The following is a 22,313-nucleotide window of genomic DNA, read 5'->3' as shown; positions in this document are numbered from 1 at the left end:
TGAAGTAGACTCATGGTACTTCTTATAACGCCAAAAGAGAAGTTACCAATTTTCTTATAGACCCAAAGGATGTCAGAATTAGAAGGTTCCAAACTTTTAGTTTTACAGATTGGGAAATTGAGGCTAAGAGAACAAAATGTACTTGCCACAAATGTCACAGTCTAGGATTCTGAATGCACTTTATCCAAAGGCAACTTGTAAAACTACACTGTAATTTAGTTGGGGGAAAAAGAAAGGAAAGAGGAGGGAGACTTAAAAAAATAGGGAACCTCAGCATTGGAAGGCAGTAAGTTTAAGGGTCACATAATTATAGGCTACCCCTGGACCTACAAGATATTTTAATCCTCAAAAGCTCAGATCCCATAAAGAAGGCTTACATGTAATAAGATTCTGTAATCAGGAGTGGAGACTACATACCAGAGGCCTCAACTCTCATCTCCAGGAAGTCTGCCTTGAGAACTGTGGGTAAAGGAGGAAAAATATTTCACTAAGATTCTAGAAATCAGAATTGGAAAGGCAAAGCAAAGGTTTGGTGACCCTTTCAGGCCAGTGCCAAAGAGTCCACTTGAAAAATGGGAAGTGATTCCATCCACATGTTTCAAAATATCTAGATCTATGCTTATTAGTTGGGCTGCCTCTCTGGCAGATTTAGAAAGCCCAGTAACTGAGATACAAAGACGTCTCTCAGGTGTCCAAACAATCCTTTGAGTGTTAGACTATGGGAGGGTAGTGGAGCCCAGAGAAACTGGCCCAAAGACTATATTCTGTGATTATCTCTGTTAGGGGGGAAAGGCAAGGTGGAAGGGCAAATACCATGCAAAACATCAATCATCCTTTGTCTAGAAGACCAAACCAGCTTTCTTCAACCTCTTGATTTAGTAATACTAAATTAGCCTTGTCTGGGAAGAGCTGGAGGGAAGAGACAATCCTAAAGAATGAAGCCCTAGTGTTGCCAGAACATCCCAGAAATTAGCTGGCTAGGGATATTTGTGTACTATTGTTTTTCACTTCTTTCCTAAGTCTATTTAGGATACTTCCTGAGATATCTTATTCCCATTCATGGTTTAAATCACCACCAAAAACTGAGAACCCACCAAAGGGCCACTATTCATGTTGTGGTAAATGTAAATGCCTCATGAAGTTGCACAGTGGCTGTAATCAACAGTTCTACACTTAAATCTCTGTGGGTTTAACTGCAACTATTATTACAAGTTGCAGTTACCTACTAGACACTTCCTTTTTTATTAAGTTTTGTTTAAATTCCACTTAGATAACATACTGTTAACATACTGTTAACAAGTGCCCTCCATATGTCAACCACATATTTACCCCATCCCTCACCCCCCTCTCTTCTGGTATATATGTGTTTGTTTTCTATAACTAAAAGCCTGTTTCTTGGTTTGTCTCTCCATTTTTTTCCTTTGCTTATTTGTTTTGTTTTATAAATTCTACTTAATTATAAATATATATCTTTTTTTAAAATATATATCTTTTACATAAAATATTTTTATATATCCTTTATGGATATATATAGCTATTATATAATTATACTAATATTATATTATTATATTTATTATATATACCACCTCTTCTTTATCCATTCATCAATCAAACACAGGCTGTTTCCATATTTTGGCTATTGTAGATAATGCTGCTATAAACATGAGGGTGCAAAGTTTGGGTAACCCTTTCAGGCTAATTCCTTTGAATCAGCATTTTCATATCCTTTCAGTAAACACCTAGTACTGGTATTTGCTGGATCATAGCAAGTTTCTATTTTTACCTTTTTAAGGAACCTCCATATTGTTTTCCAGCATGTCTGCACCCAGTTTGCATTCCCATCAACAGTGTTCCCCTTTCTCCATATCTTCAACAACTGTTGTTTTTTTATGTTGTTATTTTAGCCATTTTGACATATGTGAGATGATATCTCATTGTAGTTTTGATTTCCATTTCCCTGTTGATGAGTGATATTGAGCATCTTTTCAAGTGTCTGTTGGCCATCTGGATGCCGCCTTTGGAAAAAAAATGACTATTCATGTCTTCTGCCCATTTTTAAACTGGATTATTTGTTTTTCGTGTTGAATTTTAGAGGTTCTTTATATACGTTGGATACTAACCCTTAATTGGGTATGTCCTTTTTTGCCAGTATCTTCTCCCATTCTGTAGGTTGCTTTTAGTTTTGTTGATTGTTTCCTTCACTGTGCAGAGCTTTTTATCTTGATGAAGTCCCAAAATTCATATTTGCTTTTGTTTCCCTTGCCTCAGGAGACATTTCTAGTAAGTTACTATGGCTGATGTCAAAGGGGTTGCTGCTTGTGGTCTCCTCTAGAATTTTAATGGTTTCCTGTCTCATATTTAGGTCTTTTATCCATTTTGAATTTGTTTTTGTGTTTGGTGTATGAAAGTGGTCTGGTTTCATTCTTTTGCATGTTGCTGTCCAGTTTTCCCAACACCTATTGTTGAGGAGACTGTCTTTTTCATATTGAATATCCTTTCCTGCTTTGTCAAAGATTAATTGACCATACAGTTGTGGGTTCATTTCTGGGGTTTCTATTCTATTCCATTGAGCTATGTGTCTATTTTTGTGCCAGCACCATACTATCTTCATCACTGCAGATTTGTAATATAACATGAAGTCCAGAATTGTGATGACACCAGCTTTGGTTTCCTTTTTCAAGGTTGCTTTGGTTATTTGGGGTCTTTTGAGGTTTAATACAAATTTCGGGATTGTTTATTCTCGCTCTGTGAAAAATGCTATTGTTATTTTGATAGGGATTGCATTAAGTGTGTAGATTGCTTTGGGTAATATAGATTTTTCACAATATTTGTTCTTTCAATCCACGAGCATGGAACGTTTGCCAGTTCTTTGTGTCATCTTCAATTTCTTTCATCGCTATTTTTTAGTTTTCAGAGCACAGATCTTTTTCCTCTTTGGTTAGGTTTATTCCTAGGTATATAACAGGTTTTGGTGCAATTTTAAATGGGATTGATTCCTTGATTTTCTTTCAGCTGCTTCATTGTAGATGTATAGAAATGCAACAGATTTCTGTGCATTGATTTTGTTGCCTGCATCCTCACTGAATTCATGTATCAATTCTAGCAATTTTTTTGGTGGAACCTTTTGAGTTTTCTGTATTAGAGTGTCATGTCATCCACAAAGAGGGAAAGTTTCACTTCTTCCTTGCCAGTTTGGATGCCTTTTATTGTATGCTTCCTATGGCTCTGCCTTCCAGTGCTGTTACATAACAGTGGCAAGAGTGGACATCCCTGTCTTGTTTTTGACCATAGAGGGAAAGTTCACAGGTTTTCCCCATACATGATGATATTAGCTATGGGCTTTTCATATATGGCCTTTATTATGTTGAGGTATGTTAGAGAGTCCCTCTAACCCTGCGTTGTTGAGGGTTTTTATCATGAATGGATGTACATTGTCACATGACTTTTTCTGCATCTATTGAAAGGATAATATGGTTTTCATCCTTTCTTTTATTAGTGTGGTATATCATGTAGATTGATTGGCAAATACTGAACCACCCTTGCAGCCCAGGAATATATTCCAGCTTAAGGTGGTGAATGATTCTCTTACTGTACTGTTGGATTTGGCTTGCTAGTATTTTATTGAGAATTTTTGCATCCATGTTCATTGGGGATATTGGACTCTTGTTCTCTTTTTTAATGGAGTCTTTATCTGCTTTTGGTATCAGGGTAATACTGGCCTCATAGAATGAATTTACAAGTTTTCCTTCCATTTCTATTTTTTGGAATAGTTTGGGAAGAATGGGTATTAACTGTTCTTTAAATGTTTGATAGAATTCCCCTGTGAAGCCATCTGGCCCTGGACTTTGTGTGCTGGGAGAGTTTTGATTACTGATTCAATTTGTTTGCTGGTTATCCATCTGTGGAAGTTCTATTTCTTCCTGTTTCAGTTTTGGTCATTTATAGGTTTCTAGGAATTTATATGTTTTTTCCAGTTTGTCTAATTTGGGGGCGTATAGATTTTCATAATATTCTAATTGTATTTCCGTGGCATTGGTTGTTATTTCTCCTTTCTCATTTGTGATTTTATGTATTTAGGTCTTTTCTCTTTTCTTTTTGGTAAGTCTGGCTAGAGGTTTATCAATTTTCTTAATTTTTTTCAAAGAACCAGCTCCTGCTTTCATTGATCTGTTTTTTGGGGTATTTTTTAGGTTCAGCATCATTTATTTCTGCTTTAGGCTTTATTATTTCCTTCTTCTTTCTGGGTTTAGGCTTTGTTTCTTTGTTTCTTTTTTTTTTAGACTTTGTCTCTTGGCTTCCTTTAGGTGGCTTTGTGTTTATGGTGAGGGATAGGGAAGAAATGGCATCAGCCAGCTCCTTTGTTCCTGGAGAGGCATCTCCATGAACACTGTCTCTCAGAGACACGCTCTGAGAAGACTAAACAGTCTTCCCTCTGTGTTCTGCAGGTGTTCTTCAGATCACTTGTTTCACGCTGTCTGTCCCTCTTATTTGCCTGTCTTCTTTCCAGGAGCAGCACAGTGTCTCCAAGTCTCTACCCCAGATAAACTCCAGGCTTTAAACCCTTGTACGTGTAAGAACTCAGGAAATTCAACCTCTCTCATTTTCCAAGCCAATGGCTTTGGCAAAATGTTCTCCTTGTGCATTCCCTTGTGTGCTAGTCTCTCTCTTGCCTGATTCTGTGACCACAGTCCCCTCCCCTTCACAGCACCCATGATCCATTTCTCCATAAGCCCCCTCTCCACATTTCCTACCTTCTTCAATGTGGCCTATTCTCTCCCTTTATTTGTGGAGTGTGTTCTAACAGTCTTCATGTCTATTTCTGGGGCATTTAGTATGGTTTTTAGTTATCTAATTGGATGTTCATTGGCTAAGGCAAGCCTAAGGTCCTCCTGCTCCACCATCATCTTCCTCTCAACTTCTACCGGGCATTTCTATATGGCTATCCCACAGGGTCTTCAAAAACACTGTGTCCGGGCAGCCCCGGTGGCGCAGCGGTTTAGCGCCGCCTGCAGCCCAGGGCGTGATCCTGGAGACCCTGGATTGAGTCCCACATCAGGCTCTCTGCGTGGAGCCTGCTTCTTCCTCTGCCTGTATCTCTGCCTCTCTCTCTCTGTGTGTGTGTGTCTCTATGAATAAATAAATAAAATCATTAAAAAAAAACCACTGTGTCCAAAATTGAGGAGAGTAACTTTCCCACAAAATCTGTTCTTCCATGATTAATTATTGTTACCATCCACTTAATTTTCCACATTAGACTTTTTACCTCTTAATCCTTCTCCAATGCTCCGTGTTTTAATATATATATATATATATATATATATATATATATATATATATATATATAAGATAGAGAGAGAGCACATGTGGTGGGGAGGGGGCAGAGGGGGAGGGAGATGCAGACTCCCAACTGAGCAGGGAGCCCAATGTGGGGTTCAATCCCAGGACCTTGAGATCATGACCTGAGCCAAAGGCAGATACTTAACCAACTGAGCCACCCAGGTGCCCATCTAATGCTTCATGTTTGAAAAGTCGGCCAGGTTTCGTATCTATTTCAAATCTGTCCTTCTATTCCATTTTACTGGCAATGCTGTAGGTTAGGGCCTAATTAACAGTTGCCATGATGATTAGTCTCCTAATTGGTTTCTCTGTTTCTAGCCTTTACTCTCCCATCTATCTTCCTCATTACTAAGAGAATGTTTTGTTGTTGTTGTTGTTTTACAACTGAGTCATCCCAGAATTTGCACTATCGTGTTTAAAAGTTCCATGATTCTCCATGTACTATAGTATAAAGACCAAGTTCCTTAGTATGTCATATAAGGTCTTTACAATCTGGCCACAATCTGTCTTTCCAGCCTCACCTCCAGGTAAGCTTTCCTCTTTTCACTCTGACATTGTAGCCAAAGTGGAACACTAATCACTTACTGAACCTGTCTTGTATCAGCTGTTCTTCCTTGCTGAACCATCCTCCCCTCCCTTCTCTTCTTGATGGACCATTTCTTATTTTCATTTAGGTTTTAAATTTTTATTGGTTATGGAAGAGAGATGAATGAGGATGTGAAGTAATTCAAATGTCAGGCTGCAGTTGGGTACAAATGGGAAGTAAAAAGGAGCAGAACAAAAGTTAAACAGATTATTATTTTTATCAGAGATGAGAGAAGAGCTTGTTAACAATGTCTATAGATGGTACTGATGTGGCAAGTCTGAGAATCTTGACCAGTAGCCAGCATGTAGATGTATCAATGTAAGTGGTGGTTATAAGGTGGGAGCCTAGACAGAAGTAGTGTTTTTTTCTATGTGGATACTAAGTGGGAGGAAGCTGTATGACTTTATGTCTCATGATATACTGGAGGACAGGTGTATTCAATTCAGTCTTGCCCACATTCCTACCAAGATGGAATCTGGGGATAAGGAATAAGATTAAATCTAGGTAGGGGTAGTGGAAGGGGAAGTGGGCGGGGGGTCGGGGTGGACTGGGTGATGGGCACTGAGGGGTGCACTTGGCGGGAAGAGCACTGGGTGTTATGCTATATGTTGGCAAATTGAACACCAATAAAAAAATAAAATAAATAAAAGATTAAATCTAGGTTTCAGAGACCTGAACATAGGATAAGTAGAGTGGTGCTCTAGCCTGAAGTGCCTGGTTTGGCTACAGCCCCCTTAGTTTGTGAGTTGGTCCAAGAATTCCCTGAGCAGTAGCTGACAAAACTAAGATAGCAATTACCAATCTTTCCATACTCTCAACATTATTTTGGCTATAGTTTCCCTATTATAAGTCAGCCTGCCTTAAAAATTCTATTGGACTTTGTTCATTCCTCTTATATATTCTCTCTCAATACCTTGGTTCCCTGCCTCAGGCTACAAATAAACTTCTCATGTTTTTGGTGTATTTCTACTTATTTTTAAGCCCCAACTTAGATATCACTTCCTCTAAAAAAAGGTTTCCTTTAGATATACCTAGTCCACTCTGTTAGTTCTAGTTCATTCCATTTCCTTGGAACTTATTTCTCATATGGCTTAATCTAGGGAGGGAGGAAGGATCACTAGGACATAGGAAGTGACCCTGCTCACAGGTGGGTACTATATTAAGAGTCTTAAAGAGTCTCTCTTGTCTTTCTCTCATTATTTTTTCTCAAGAGGGACATTTGACTAAGCCTGTTTTAAAAACACCCTAAGCAAACACATTATTGTATTGTTAAGAGAAATCTGGGAGCTTGACCTCATTTTATCTGTCATGGTCGAATAAATAGTAAATTATTGTCTAAGGAGAATTGGGCCTGTTCTAATGGCTGACTGCCAAACAGAACTAGGATGACTTGTTGTGCAGGGTCATGTCTGGGTGAGTTAAGTCTCACAGTTTTGACTAGATGATGTCTTTTACCCTAGCTCCACTGCTGGTAAAAGCACATTGTTCTTTTACCTGACCACCTATAAGAGTTATACTCTTATTACTCATCAGGAAGCACAATTTCAAACTCTGTAAAAAGCAACATGGAACAAACTCACAAAAAAGTCCCTAGAGGTTAAACTACCATATTTTAGGTATTCTAGTCTAAAGGGTACCAAATGCTAAGCTTTGGATAATCTGTACCAATGTCTTAGAAGTTTTAAAAACAAACTATTTAGAAGGAAGAAAGGGAGGGAAGGAGGGAGGGAGGGAGTAAGTAAATAAAACAACAACAAAAAAATAGATTCCCAGGTCCCACTCTTGGAGATTCTGTTTTAGTGGATCTAGAGTGGAAGGCAAGAATCTGTTTGGTTTTTTATTCCCTCAGTTTTTCCTCAGCGATTTATGTTACGCTACTTAAATGTTTACCTATGCTTATTCTAAGGCTGTTTATGTTAAGAATGTTGCATTCTGTATATTCCTATCAGCTGCCCTTTTAGAATATAATAGAGTCTAAATAAGTAAACTAACAAAAAATAAGACCTACATTGAGTGTCATTTTTTTGCAATATTACTTAGCATGTGAGTACTATGTGTGTGTACGTGTGTGTACATGTGTGTGCGTGTGTGTGTGTGAGAGAGAGAGAGAGAAGCAGAAGAGAGGAAGAGATAGAAAAACAGAATCAGAGACTCAAATATACAACAGATATGGAGACAGGCAAAGAAAGAAAAATGGGAGAGAGAGAGACAGAAAACGAGTAAAACAAACAGATAAGGAGACAGAGAGACAAAGATAAAAGCAGATATATAAGTAGAAAAACACAAAGAGAGACAGAGACTGAGAATGACAAAGACACAGAGAAAGAAACAGTGTGAGAGAGACAAATAGAATAACAAAGACAGAAAAACACACATGTATAGAGACAAAAACAGGCGAGACACTAGGAGACAGAGAGACAGAAATAGGGGAGAAGAAACAAAGACAGAGATGGAGCTGCAGAGAAACAGAAAAAGAATGTAAGAGAGCAACTGTGATGCTCATGATCCATTTATTAAAAAATAACTTGGTTTCTCTTCTGTCACCTATGTGTCTTACCTTCCTGTTTTTCGGGAAGCTGTTTCAAAGAACCTGGTTCTGGAAGCCACCCTGCAAAGAGAAGCCAATCAAATTCCATGAGTTGCTCTGGAATACATATGAGAAACAATAGATAATGAAAAAGACAAAAAGTATAAACCACATAGGCCACCAATTGAAGGATCCACCATAGCTTGCAAAGGACCTGGGTTTGAGAAACTCAAATATCAGAATGTGAAATGACTCCGAGGCAATACCACCCCCAACGCTGTGCCTAGGGCCCTTTTGCTTTCTCTTGATTCAGAATGGTCTAAGCATGTTGTTTGTTCAGGCTATTCTTGTGAGAAATAAGTGAAACAAATCCTTGGCTTCAATGTATACATTTTTGACATTTTCATAAGTACACATAGCTACTTAATTGACATGGTAAAGGCTTTTTCTTATTTCCCCCGTTTTACAATTACGGAAAACAAGAGACGTAAGAATTACGGAAAACAAGAGACGTAAGAAAAAGGAATACACTAGGAGGCAGTATATGAAAGGAGTCCCGAACACTGGCTGAAGAGAAACCACTCAGGCTAGTTGTGATCATACAAGGCTGGTTCTTGATAGCTGCTGTAGCCCCATTTTAGTCACTCTATACCTGGTTCCTTGGCTTCCAGCCCCACCTCAGCAAAACCTACTGGCCATCAGCTCAATTCTTACCCTGCAAGAGGCTCTCTGGAGAATCTGAGTCATTTTGGAAGATTAAAAAAAAAATCATACCATTGATTTAAAAAAAAAAAAAGCCTGAAGGCACAAGTATAATGAAAAAATCTGTCCATGAAATTTCTTTAGGGGCACTTAGGTGGCTCAGTGGCTGAGCGTCTGCCTTCAGCTCAGGTTGTGATCCCGGGGTCCTGGGATCAAGCCTCGCATCAGGTTCCCTGTGGGGAGCCTGCTTTTCCCTCTGCCTGTGTCTCTGCCTCTCTCTGTGTGTCTCTCTTGAATAAATAAAGTCTTTTAAAAAAAGAAATTTCTTTAAAAACCAGTAGCAATAATAAGAAAATATGACAAATTTCCAGAGCCAAGGAAGCATGAAAACAGAAGGTAATCTTATTACCTTACAGAGATCAGAGCAGTGTTAGTGAAATCTCTCAGCCTTTAGTCCTGACTGGAACACTCCAAACAGAGCTTGTCTGTGACAATTCCCTGGACTATGAAGTGAATGATACCCTAGGGTTGTGCACTGTATACCCTTCACAACTATTATGGTGATCCTAAAAGAACTCCTGGTGGTCTAAGATGAACCTTAGGCCAAGGTTGAGGAACAACTCTACTTACACAGATGATGGGATTTCCCCTGCATTGCTAACCACAATATCTGGCTTTGGTTCTTGCCTTTGAGGAGTAGATGCCCGGCATGGAGGGTCTGGAGGTCTCACTGGGGGACGGATGATGGTCGGCTTTTCTCCTGGAGGTCGCGCCTTGCTGAAACTGTCAGAATCTCCTGAAGGAGAAAACAACACCAAGAAGTTGAATGCTTAGCAAAATGGAACACTATTCATGAACAGACACCCAATATTGGAGTTATCTGGGTTACCTCCCTTAGCCCCCACTTATTTTTGGTCACTAACAACTCTGAATTTCTTTTCCATTTTTTAAATTTTTTCTATCAGCTTAATCCTTCAGAAACTCTATGTTTGAAGCCCAGCTCTAGAATTTCTATGTGTGTGAACCAGGGTATGTCATATCAATTTGCTGTCTAGTTATTTCATCTATATAATGAAGACCAATAATACATTATCCTACAGAGATATTAAAATTTTAATTAGGTGGATGCCTGGGTGGCTCAGTGGTTGGGCGTCTGCCTTGGGCTCAGGGTGTGATCCTAAGTTCTGGGATAGAGTCCTCCATCAGGCTCCCTGCAGGGGGCCTGCTTCTCCCTCTGCCTATGTCTCTGCCTCTCTCTGTGTGTCTCTCCTGAATAAATAAATAAAATCTTTTAAAAAATTAATTAGGTACTAACATGTTTAGTACAAGCTTGGCACGTAGTTGGTCAATATCTGATGATGAGTTGGAATTCGTTAAATTCAGAGTTACCAAAACTCAGCCCCTTTTGACTTAGACCTTGACTATCACAGAAGTCCCCTAACTTGCCTCCCTGTCTCTATGTCTCTGGTTTCCAGGTCCGTCAGTACAAAACAAATATACATAATTCTTTATGAAATGGTTTTGGCAGGAGTTTATGACATGATGCACTTACACATTTCTGGTAGTACTGTACACTGGACTTATTCTACCTACATAGCCATAAAGAATTCTGAAAGAATGTTGATGAAATATGAAATCATATATATGAGATAGGTCATATTTGTTGATCTAGTGGATCCATTTTGGGGAACAGGCCTAAGGGAATTAACCACTGAAAAACAGGAAAAACAATTGGCACAAAAACATGCTTTTTAATAGCAGAAATTTGGACCCAACTACAAAGACTAAGCAAACCAATTTTTATAAATACTTAATCAATACATATTACACATGAACTAATAAGGATTTGGGCCAGGTCAAAAAATATGTGCATTTAAAATAATATTAAGTGGAAAAAGTCCAGAAAAAGTACTCATGGCCTGATTAACACTATATGGACATAGGCATATGTGCAACTATGCAAGCAGTGGGAGCAAGGCGGTGGTGGGTTAGGAGGACTCCAGGTTCATCTCGTCCCTCAAACACAGCTGGATAATTACCAAATAATTTTAAATACTCCAGAAATTAATATGAAGACTGACAGAACAACTACAGGGAATGGAGAAGAAGCCACATCAAAGAAGGTAGGAAGTATGAACACACTGTTTGGGGGAGAAACAGATCATGAGTGCTGCAGAAGGGAGGGAGCCATGGTCATGGGAGAAAGGCAAGAGAGAGAGGAGCATATGGGGGAATGCACCCCCATAGCCATTAGCTGGGAAAATGAGAATGGCTAATTTTTATGGTTTCTTGCAACCAAGGATTGGGGTGGGGTGGGGTATGTGTGTTAAAGACTGCTATTTTTTTAAAAGTTTTTTTTTAAAAGATTTATTTATTTATTTATTTATTTATTTATTTATTTATTTATTTATTTATTTTAGACATAGAGAGAATGGCAGAGAAACAGGCAGAGAGAGAAGCAGCCTCCATGCAGGGAGCCCGACGTGGGACTTGATCCTGGGACTCCAGGATCGCACCCTGAGCCAAAGGCAGGCGCCAAACCGCTGAGCCACCCAGGGATCCCCCAAGACTGCTATTTTAAAGGCTGGCAAGCTTGGCTGTGATAGAGCCCTGAGGGAGATGTCCTACTCCTAGAGAGGGGGCAGGCAAGCAACCAAGGGGCAGACAGCATAAAAATAGTGATCTGAAGAACAACTGGGGCACACAGAGGGGAGATTATTCACTCTTCCTGGAGCACCTCCCTAAGAGGCAGAGTTCAGGGATACACCTCTTTGGAGACAAAGGAGTTGGTTGGCACCATTTTCCTTCCCTACCTCTCAGCACAAATACAGAGCCATCTGCAGAGGGCAGCTCTGCCCTTACACTGCCTGCCTAACTTGCTTATACCAAGTCCCACACTCTTGTGCTCTGGCGCAACTGTTTTTCTCTGTCAAGCTCACCTCAATCCTAGCATGGTGGGCACTTTCCCAAGAAGACCAGCACAGGGCCCTGCCCACACCACATTCCTAACCCTAGAATTTTAACAGTCAGCAGGCTTGAAGTAATGCTCGCTGGGTGTTAAAAGCAACTGATGAATCACTAAATTCTACCACTGAAACTAATAATACAGAATATGTTAATTAAATCAAATTTAAATAAAAAAATTAACAAACAAATAATCACCTAATGAACTTTTATCTTTAATCTGGAAGATGTGTGATATAAGTCAATCGGAGAAGGACAAACATTATATGGTCTCATTCATTTGGGGAGTATAAAAAATAGTGAAAGGGAATAAAGGGGAAAGGAGAGAAAACTAGTGGGAAATATCAGAGAGGGAGACAGAACATGAGAGACTCCTAACTCTGGGAAACGAACTAGGGGTGGTGGAAGGGGAGGTGGGCAGGGGGTGGAGGTGACTGGGTGATGGGCACTGAGGGGGGCACTTGATGGGATGAGCACTGTGTGTTATGCTATATGTTGGCAAATTGGACACCAATACAAAATAAATTTAAATTTTTTTTTAAGATTTTATTTATTCATGAGAGACAGAGAGAGAGAGGCAGAGACACAGGCAGAGGGAGAAGCAGGCTCCATGCACCGGGAGCCAGACGTGGGATTCGATCCCGGGTCTCCAGGATCACGCCCTGAGCCAAAGGCAGGCGCTAAACCGCTGCGCCACCCAGGGATCCCCAAAATAAATTTATAAAAAAAATTGGAAGATGCATTTGTGGTTAATATTTTGAAAAATTTGGGCAGCCCGGGTGGCTCAGCAGTTTGGCGCCGCCTTCAGCCCAGGGCCTGATCGTGGAGACCTGGAATTGAGTCCCTGCTTCTCCCTCTACCTCTCTACTCTCTGTGTGTCTCATGAATAAATAAATAAAATCTTAAAAAAATATTTTGAAAAATTAACTATACTACCCTTTTTGATTTGCTAAAATGATGGAGGGACCTGCTGGCATTTGAAATGGTAGATCAATAATGCTGGACACTCCAGACAAGGAAGAACTATCTCACCAACTTATGTTTCGTGATGAGTACATTGCCATGGCAGTTATACATACACTGGACATAATACTGTAGTATTGTGCATAGATCATTTTTCCCGAATTTTCATTAATGTTATTACATATAAAATTTATCTAGAAATGAAGAAGTCAATGGCTTCCCATATAGATGCCTTCAGAAAAATCTGTGTAAATGATCTGAATTTAAGAAACTAGAGAAACCCAAATATGGAAGCAGAGTTTACTTATAAAACAAAACAAAACAAAACAAAAACAAAAACAAAACAAAAAACAAACAAACAAACAAAAACCAACCACTTTTCTCCCGGCACTGTTCTGGGTGTCCTAGAGGGTGTAAAAATGAATAAAATATGACTCTTGCTCTTAAAAAAAATAAAGTCAGTAGGCTTTCTGAGAGAGAGCCCAGAGGGCACTGTGCTGCTCCTGAAGAGAAGGCAGTATGACAGTAAGCAAGATAAGTCAGAGAAAGTCAAATACCATGATTTCTTTAATATGTGGAATTTAGGAAACAAAACAAATAATTATAGGAGTAAAAAACTGAGTTGCACACCAAGAAACACTCTTTTTTAAAATTAAAATTCAATTAGCCAAGATATAGTACATCGTTAGTTTCAGATATAGTGTTCAAAATTTATCAGTTGTGTATAACATCCAGTGCTCATCACATCACGTGCCCTCCTTGATTCCCATCACCCAATTACCCCATCCCCCAACCCACTTCTCTTCCAGCAACCCTCAGTTGATTTCCCAGGGTTAAGAGTCTCTCATGGTTTGTTTCCCTCTCTGATTTCTTTCCATTCAGTTTTCCCTCCCTTTTCCTATGATCCATTGTTCTGTTTCTTATATTCCACATATGAGTGAAACCATATAATTATCTTTCTCTGATTGATTTATTTAACTCAATCAAATACCCTCCAGTTCCATTCACGTTGATGTAAACGATAAGTATTCATCCTTTCTGATAGCTCAGTAATATTCCATTGTATATATACACCACATCTTTTATCCTTTCATCTGTTGATGGACATCTCAACTCTTTCCACAGTTTTGCTATTGTGTACATTGCTGCTATGAACATTGGGGTTCAGGTCCCTTTTGTTTTACTCATTTGTATCTTTAGGGTATATCTAGTTGAGCAATTGCTGGGTTGTAGGGTTGCTCTATTTTTAGCTTCTTGAGAACCCTCCATACTAAAGAAACAGACAATTATAGAGAACAAACTGATGGTTACCAGCAGGGAGGTGGAGGGGGATGAGTAAATAGGTGATGGGGATTAAGGAGTGCACTTGTGATGAGCACAGGATATAGTATGTAAGTGTTGGATTGGTAAATTCTACACCTGAAACTAATACTACACTGTATATTAACTAACTAGAATTTAGACAAAAACAAAAAATATAGAGAAATATGATGTCAGATTTTTATATTTCTTGATTTTTTGTTTAGTATGTCTTGTCTTTATATTTTCAAGTTTTCTTCTAGAAAATTTTAAGGTAAATATAAAAATTATTAACTTTAATCCATGTATACTGTTACAAGGCTTACCCTAAGTATTTAGACACTGTTTTTCTTAAAGATTTTCTCAGTAACTATAAAATGTGTAGGATAAAGGTCAAATTTCTTAATATAAATTCAAGGCTCTCTAGAAGCTGCTCCCAAATTATAATCACAGGCAGCAAATCTGGACTTTGCTTCCAGTTCTACTCTAGTCAAACTAGTCTCCTAGTTTCCCTATCAAAGCATGTCCTTGATTCTTACTTTTAGGCCAGTATGTTATAGTGGAAAGTACCAAAAGTTTGGAGTTTAGTAGGTGTGATTTTGAGGCCTTTTTCTGCTACTTCCAAGGATGGGACTCTGGGCAGTTATTTCTCCTTTTTGACCATTGATGTCTTCATCTGAAAAGCGGGTATAATAACCTCTCCCCACTAGGTGATTATAAGGACTAAATTAATCTATTGAGAGTGCCTAGCATACAGAGTGGGTAAGTAAGTGTTAGACTGTTTTGCTTCCTGTGTGATATATGCCCCAGTTCTCATGTCTTATCTGTACTATAACTATCCCTCAAAAGAGCTCAGATTTCACCCTTCTGAACAGTTCAGTTGGTATTGGTGATTTCCATCCCTATAAACACTCATGAAGTACTTATATATTGCCTTATCGATTTTTTAAATTCCCCCAGCTAACCAGCCATTCTGGTGAGGGAGACAGATGTGAAAAGAGATAATGATAATACAGTGTGGGGATCCCTGGGTGGCTCAGCGGTTGAGCATCTGCCTTCAGCCCAGGGCGTGATCCTGGAGTCCTGGGATCGAGTCCCACATCAGGCTCCCTGCGTGGAGCCTGCTTCTCCCTCTGCCTATGTCTCTACCTCTCTCTGTGTCTCTCATGAATAAATAAATAAAATCTTTAAAAAAAAGATAATACAGTGTGATTGGTGTTCTAATGGAGGAATTGTGTATACACATACAAATTTTGTCTCCCCATTTAGATTGTATCTTGTATTTCTGAATATGCCATTCCCCTTAGCACCAGGCTGGGTACACAGAATTGCAGCTAAGAAATGACCAAAATTATAATAGTTTTTCTAACACACTTTGTATCATCCAAAGCACTCTTCCAGATAACTATTTGATATTCACAATAAGCTTGGGAGGGGAAAAAGTGATGGGTCTTATCTTCTTCATTTCATAGAAAATAAAACTGAGGGGGATCCCTGGGTGGCGCAGCGGTTTGGTGCCTACCTTTGGCCCAGGGCACGATCCTGGAGACCCAGGATTGAATCCCACGTCGGGCTCCCGGTACATGGAGCCTGCTTCTCCCTCTGCCTATGTCTCTGCCTCTCTCTCTCTCTCTCTCTCTCTCTCTCTCTCTCTCTCTGTGTGTGTGACTATCATAAATAATAAATAAAAGAAAAAAATTAAAAAAAGAAAAGAAAACTGAGGTTCAGAAAAATGAACTAATTCATTCTCAGTCACATAGTTAGGTAAGTGATAGAGTGAGGATTGAAACCCCTATCTCTTGTTTCTGCACCCACTGTTTTTCCTAGTGCTTGATGTATTGTTATTATTAGTCATATAACAATTATAAATAGTAAAAATAATAGTAATGGTAATAAAATAACTGTAAAACTTTTGGCTGTCTTTTATTGAACACCTGTTCTGTTCTAGACACTGGAATACTATACTCAGTATTTTATGCATATATTCTCATTTAATATGGGTCATAACATTCCAAGGTAGGAAGTATTATTACTATTCTGCAGTTGTGAAAACAGAGACACAGAGATAAGAAGTAACCTCATAGGTAATTGGCAATAGATTCAGATGCATCTGATTTTTGAAGTCCATGTGGTCCCAAATACCAGTGGTCTTCAATCCTGACTATACATTGGGAACATTAAAATCAATATTGAGGGACGCCTGGGTGGCTCAGTGATTTAGTGCCTGCCTTTGGCTCAAGCGTGATCCTGGAGTCCCAGGATCAAGTACCATGTCAGGCTCCCTGCATGGAGCCTGCTTCTCCCTCTGCCTGTGTCTCTGCCTCTCTTTCTCTCTCTCTCTCTCTCTCTCTCTCTCTCTCTCTCTCTCTCTCTCTCTCATGAATAAATAAATAAAAATATTTTTAAAAATAAAAATAAAATCAACATTGAGTGGGAAAAATTAGAGAGGGTGACAGAACATGAGAGACTCCTAACTCTGGGAAACGAACAAGGGGTAATGGAAGGGGAGACAGGCAGGGGGATGGGATGACTAGGTGACAGGCACTGAGGGGGGCACTTGACGGGATGAACACCAGCTGTTATACTATATGTTGGCAAATCTAACTCCAATAAAAAATATACAAAAAATAAAAAATAAAATCCTAAAAAAAATAGTATCTGGATCCTATCCCCAGAGAACCTAATTTAATTGATTGGGGTAGGACTTGGGTATGGATATTTTTAAAAGCCTGGGTGGTGCAGTTGGTTGAGCATACAACGCTTGGTTTTAGCTCAGATCTTGATCTCAGGTTTGTGAGATCGAGCCCCACGTTGGGCTCTGTGCTGGGCATAGTCTGCTTGAATTTCTCTCTTCCTCTCCCTCTGCCCCTCCCCCCACGCTTCCTTTCTCTAAAATAAATAAATAAATAAGTAGATAGATAGATAAATAAATAAATAAATAAATCTTTTTTAAAAATCCCAAAATAGTTCCCAGATGATGTTATGTGTAGCCAGAGTTAGGAACCACTAGGCCAACATGATGCTAACTTGGTCACTGCAGATCAAAATGACCAGAGCTGATAATGCTGGATAGTGGAGGGGGTATTGGAAAGGAAGTATATGCTGTAGTCAGGGCTTAGAAAAGACCTCTACCCAAACCTGTATCCATCTTAGGGTGATTGGTTTCCTTTATGAGAGAACCAGATGATGCCCCCTAAAATATGAATCCCATTTCTTTCTAACTTAAAGCCATATCCAAATGGACACCAACCCAAGGCCTTGGAAAACAAACATCATTAGCCTTGTATCCTCTCAGGCTCTTTATTGATGATTCATTACAAGTCAAACTTTGAAGTCACAGCAAAGGGATTTATTGGTTGAAAGGTCCCAGTGTTGTTCTCTCTTATCTCTAATTTGCCACAGTAAAACTACAATGTCAAACTGAGGAGGTAGAGATGGAAGAGAACTATAACTGGGAGTCAAGAGACCTAGATTCCAGTCTTAATACTAAAACTAACTTGCTGTGTGACCTTGACAAGATCACTTCAATTCCTGTGCAATGTGGACTTGAACTGTTTTATAGATCAATAGTTCCATGATATAAGTCTATAGACCTATATCTCTCCCTCCTGACTTTTAAATGCTGCTTTTTGAGTGCTCCAGAAGCCAGTTCTGCTCATGTACTTAACCAGGTTGAAAAAATCTCTTGATAGATTTAGATTTTGATTCCATAGTTCCGTTATCTGCAGAATAAACTCAAGCATTTTTAACGTTCAGGTCACTATCCTCTTCCACTTGGTTTCAACTGATCTTTCTCATCTATCTTTCCACAATTTCTCTTCACATATTCTACTGGCAACATAAACAGTATTATTTGTTGTTCCTAGACATGTCTCACAATTGATCATATTTTCCCCAGATTCCCTTTACCCTATTCCTACATGCCTAAATTTACATCATTTACCAAGATTCAGCTTAAGTGTGTCAAGCTTCAGATGGTCCCAATTCTTTCATTAGGCTCCTAAGGCACTAATCATCTTATACTTTGAATAAGGGCTCTTTGTTTTGGTGGCTCTATGTTCCCTATTAGAATGGGAGCAACTTAATAGCAAGATCAAGGTGGGATTCATTTCTGTATTCACTAAAAGCCTAAGTAAATTACTTTGTACAAAACTGGTATTCAATAAATATTAATTAAGTAAAGAAAAATGTAGTTCAGTACATTAGAAGGACACCATAAAGAGATTTTCTTTTTTAAGTTCCCAGTTGTGATATCTTTGACACATACACAAACATGATATGGCCAAATTTCAGGACTATTCCGAAACCTAAATTAAAAGGTTTTCAATATGCTGAGTGTTTCTCGAGGCCTTTTGTGCCCAACCTTCTGCTTTCACAAGTGATGTGAGATAGTTTTGTCCTCTAGGGGCTTAAAACAGAGTTGGACATTGAAGTTATACATATGGGAAATAAATGTGAATACTGTAACTCAGCATCCATATTAAGGGGTCAAACTCGAATGTCAAAATAAATGAGGTAATGTAGAGTTCCATGGGGGCATAACTGTAAGAAGACTTCACAGAAGGAATAGGACTTGAGGTGGACCTTAAGGGATGGCTAAAATCCTTTCTTGTCCCTTCTCCTCAACAATGGTTCTCCTCTTTCTCAGTGTTTGGCAAGGTCAGAGAAAGTTTGAGGGTAGAAAGAGTAGCTCTGAGCTCTTTGATGACATCTACATTTGAGGCTTGAGGCTTCTCATAGGCTCTAAAATACAGAAGAGTAAACATGTACCATTTTCTATGGCTGTCATTTCCTGAGAGGTTGTTATCCATCCAGTAGCAATATGATTTTTTGAAATTCTATTGTATTATTGTATAAAAGTATTTTATACTTAATCTTACTTTATACTCACAAAAAGGTTTCTTACAATGTAGGCATTGTCCCCATTTACAGTTAATAAAACTGGCTCAAAGAAGTTAAGCTTATCTAAGATTATGTAGCTAGTACTAGCTTCCTATAAAAGCAAAACAACTGCTATCACTTACTGAGTACTCATGTGCCAAGCAAATAGATACCTCATTCCATTGTTGCAGCAATCCTATGGGCATAATTATTATCTTCATTTTACAAATGAGAAAACTAAGACTCAGAGAGATTGTGGCTTGCCAAAGGTCTCACAGCTCTGAGGCAGAGCTAGGATTCAAAATCACACCTGGAAGACTCTGAAGTCTATTACATCTGAGACTTCACTAAGCATTCTGAGCCAATGATCTTTCTACCAAACAATACTTCCTCCTAATTTCTTTTTAACTTTGGTCTGCAACCTACTTTTAGTACAAATTTGACTTCCCCCTCCAACCCAACCTCTTCTCTCCCTCCCCATTCTCTGTAAAATGGCCATAACCAATCTTAGAACTCGTTGATTTCTTAGTACCTCATGGCCATCAGTCTTCAACCTTAAACAACTTTCTTCTACCTTTCCTTATATTCATCTATATGCCACCTGAGAGCACAATAAGAGGAAGTTCTTTCTCCTTGTAGATTCTGCGGCTTGTCTAGAATAATTTCTTACTTTCTATGAAATTCTGCCATGCTCACCTGAAAGCCTCTCCTCTTTGTAGTTGCTAATTATTCTTTTGGATCATTTGAGAGTTAGGCTCCAGGAATGGAAGAGAATGAAAACAAAACACAGTGGATTACTAAAGCATAACTAATCCAAACAAGCAAATGTGGATAAGGCCAGCACAGCCAATTATTGCAGAAACAGATCTGTTTCTAATACTTCTGGAGCAGATGCAAATGCTACTCATTGTGATAGTTACCTCAGTGGAGAATTGATGGTCCTGTGGCAAGTAAGGCCTTACAAGCACTTTTTCTCCAAACCCTAAAACATGCCATCAGAATGCAGTCTTTCCTCTCTAGTCAAGACAAAGGAAAGAGCTAAGAAAGGCCCCTGAACATATATATTATAGGTATCCAATGTGGATATATTCTTCACTTTTATATCAGAACCTGAGACAGAGTGAAGGGCTCCTTGCCCCATGCTCCCACTGGAATTTATTCTCACCCCCATCAGAACATGGAACACAGTAGACTAGGACTGATTGCTTATATGTCAGCCTCACCATAAACCTTTGGAGGGCAGGGACCATGGCCTTTCACCCTTTTCTCTCTCATTGCATAACACTATGTCTGAACACAAACAAATGCATGTAAATATATATCTTCCCCATCCTACTCTCCAAAGAAAGTTCCTTTGTAGAAATGACACAAAAGTCCTCTCCAAAGCTAGGCCTGGTTAGAGGCAGTGATATCAAAGGAAGACAAGATATTGGCTTATATACTTTTGCTCTCCTCAAAGCTAATGCCCCTTAGAAAATAGGAAGGAGAAGATAGCTAAAGCCATTTAAAACATAAAAATGTGGTACTCAAGAAGCCAAGGTTCAAGCTCCGTCTCTATACCTTATAATATGTGTGACTCTGGGAAGTTGTTTCACTTCTCTAAGCCTCAATTTTTCCTTAATGGGGAAATGAATGTGAAATGAGGGGAAAACCCTATATCATACGCATATCACAATTATTAGATGCAATAGGAAAAGGGAAAGTATCCAATTCTATGTCTGGAACAGAAAGGAGCCCTTGACAAAATTATATCACCAAATGATATTGATTTATATATATATATAAATTATATATAAATACAAATTATTTATAAATTATATATAACTATAAATTATATATAAGTATATATATTTATATTTTTATATAAAATATACATAAATATATATAAAATAACATGTAGTATTTAAGAAACAAAACACATGAATAAAGGGCAAACAAAGAGAGAGGCAAACCACAAAACAGACTCTTAACTATAAAGACTCTTAACTATAAATTGAGGGTTGTTGGATGGCAGATGGTGGGTGATGGACTAAATGGGTGATGGGTATTAAGGAAGGTACTTATGAGGACCACTGGGTATTATATGTAAGTGATGAATAACTAAATGCTACTCCTAAAACTAATGTTACAATATATGTTAACTAAATGGAATTTATTTATTTATTTATTATTTTTTTTATTTATGATAGTCAGAGAGAGAGAGAGAGAGAGAGAGAGAGAGGCAGAGACATAGGCAGAGGGAGAAGCAGGCTCCATGCACCGGGAGCTGGACGTGGGATTCGATCCCGGGTCTCCAGGATCGCGCCCTGGGCCAAAGTCAGGCGCCAAACTGCTGCGCCACCCAGGGATCCCCAACTAAATGGAATTTAAACAAAAACTTGAAAAATCAAACAAACAAAACAAAGAGGCAACTACATCAGAAGTTTGGCTAATTTTTCACCAACGCCAGAACACTACCTCAGTTTTGTTTTCTGTGGCTAAGGCTGGAGGCATGGAGCTTTGAAAAGAGTGGCATCACACTAGCCTGTTGCTCACTGATTTAAGGTAGAAAGCAAAACTAGGCAATAATGTGGCCCAAATTTAGATAGTCTGGCTAATATTGGATAGTAAGATCAGTACTTACATTAACTGAAACTATGAGTTCCTGCCAGCAGTCTGGAGCAGGACTGTGGAGGAACAGGAAAGGGGAATGCCTCTGAAATTTAACTTTGCAGTAGACAATGGTTAGGGAGGGCTAAATTACTGTGTGTGCTCAGTTTATAGGATCTGGCTGACCCCAAGACTTGGCAGCAGGCAAGACAAACTTCACTGTGATGAATATAATTTGAGTTACCCAACTCTTTACCAGACTGATGTGAAGATCAACACATGACTTATAAATTGAAGCAGTGTCTATATAGAAGTCTGGCCTTAATTGGTTATTTCCCTGAACAAGCGAATCTTAGGAAGGGGGAGGGCAAGGAAAGGGAATTATGTAACACATCTTTAATATTGTTTATATGGCAGGTATTTTGTTATTTCTTTTAACCCTAGCAATAACTCTGTGGGATGAGC

General features: G+C 38.9%; 1 protein-coding gene across 3 annotated transcripts in view; it reads right to left on the bottom strand.

Annotated features, from left to right (window-relative positions):
- The window catches only part of OPHN1 (oligophrenin 1), a 512,189-nt gene that overhangs the window by 4,632 nt on the left and 485,244 nt on the right, over positions 1 to 22,313 (bottom strand). For all 3 annotated transcript variants that reach the window (XM_055337756.1, XM_055337758.1, XM_055337757.1), the window contains 3 exons: positions 9,783 to 9,948; positions 8,481 to 8,531; positions 418 to 459 (listed from right to left, as the gene is read on the bottom strand). In XM_055337756.1, coding sequence (XP_055193731.1) covers positions 426 to 459; positions 8,481 to 8,531; positions 9,783 to 9,948 — 251 coding nt within the window. In that variant the 3' untranslated portion in view covers positions 418 to 425. The remainder of the gene's footprint in view (positions 1 to 417; positions 460 to 8,480; positions 8,532 to 9,782; positions 9,949 to 22,313) is intronic.

Source organism: Nyctereutes procyonoides, unplaced genomic scaffold (genome assembly GCF_905146905.1).
Source record: "Nyctereutes procyonoides isolate TBG_1078 unplaced genomic scaffold, NYPRO_anot_genome, whole genome shotgun sequence".
In the NCBI taxonomy this organism is placed as follows: Eukaryota; Metazoa; Chordata; class Mammalia; order Carnivora; family Canidae; genus Nyctereutes; species Nyctereutes procyonoides.
The sequence above is the reverse complement of the archived record's forward strand: the minus strand, read 5'-3'. Positions and strand labels throughout refer to the sequence as shown.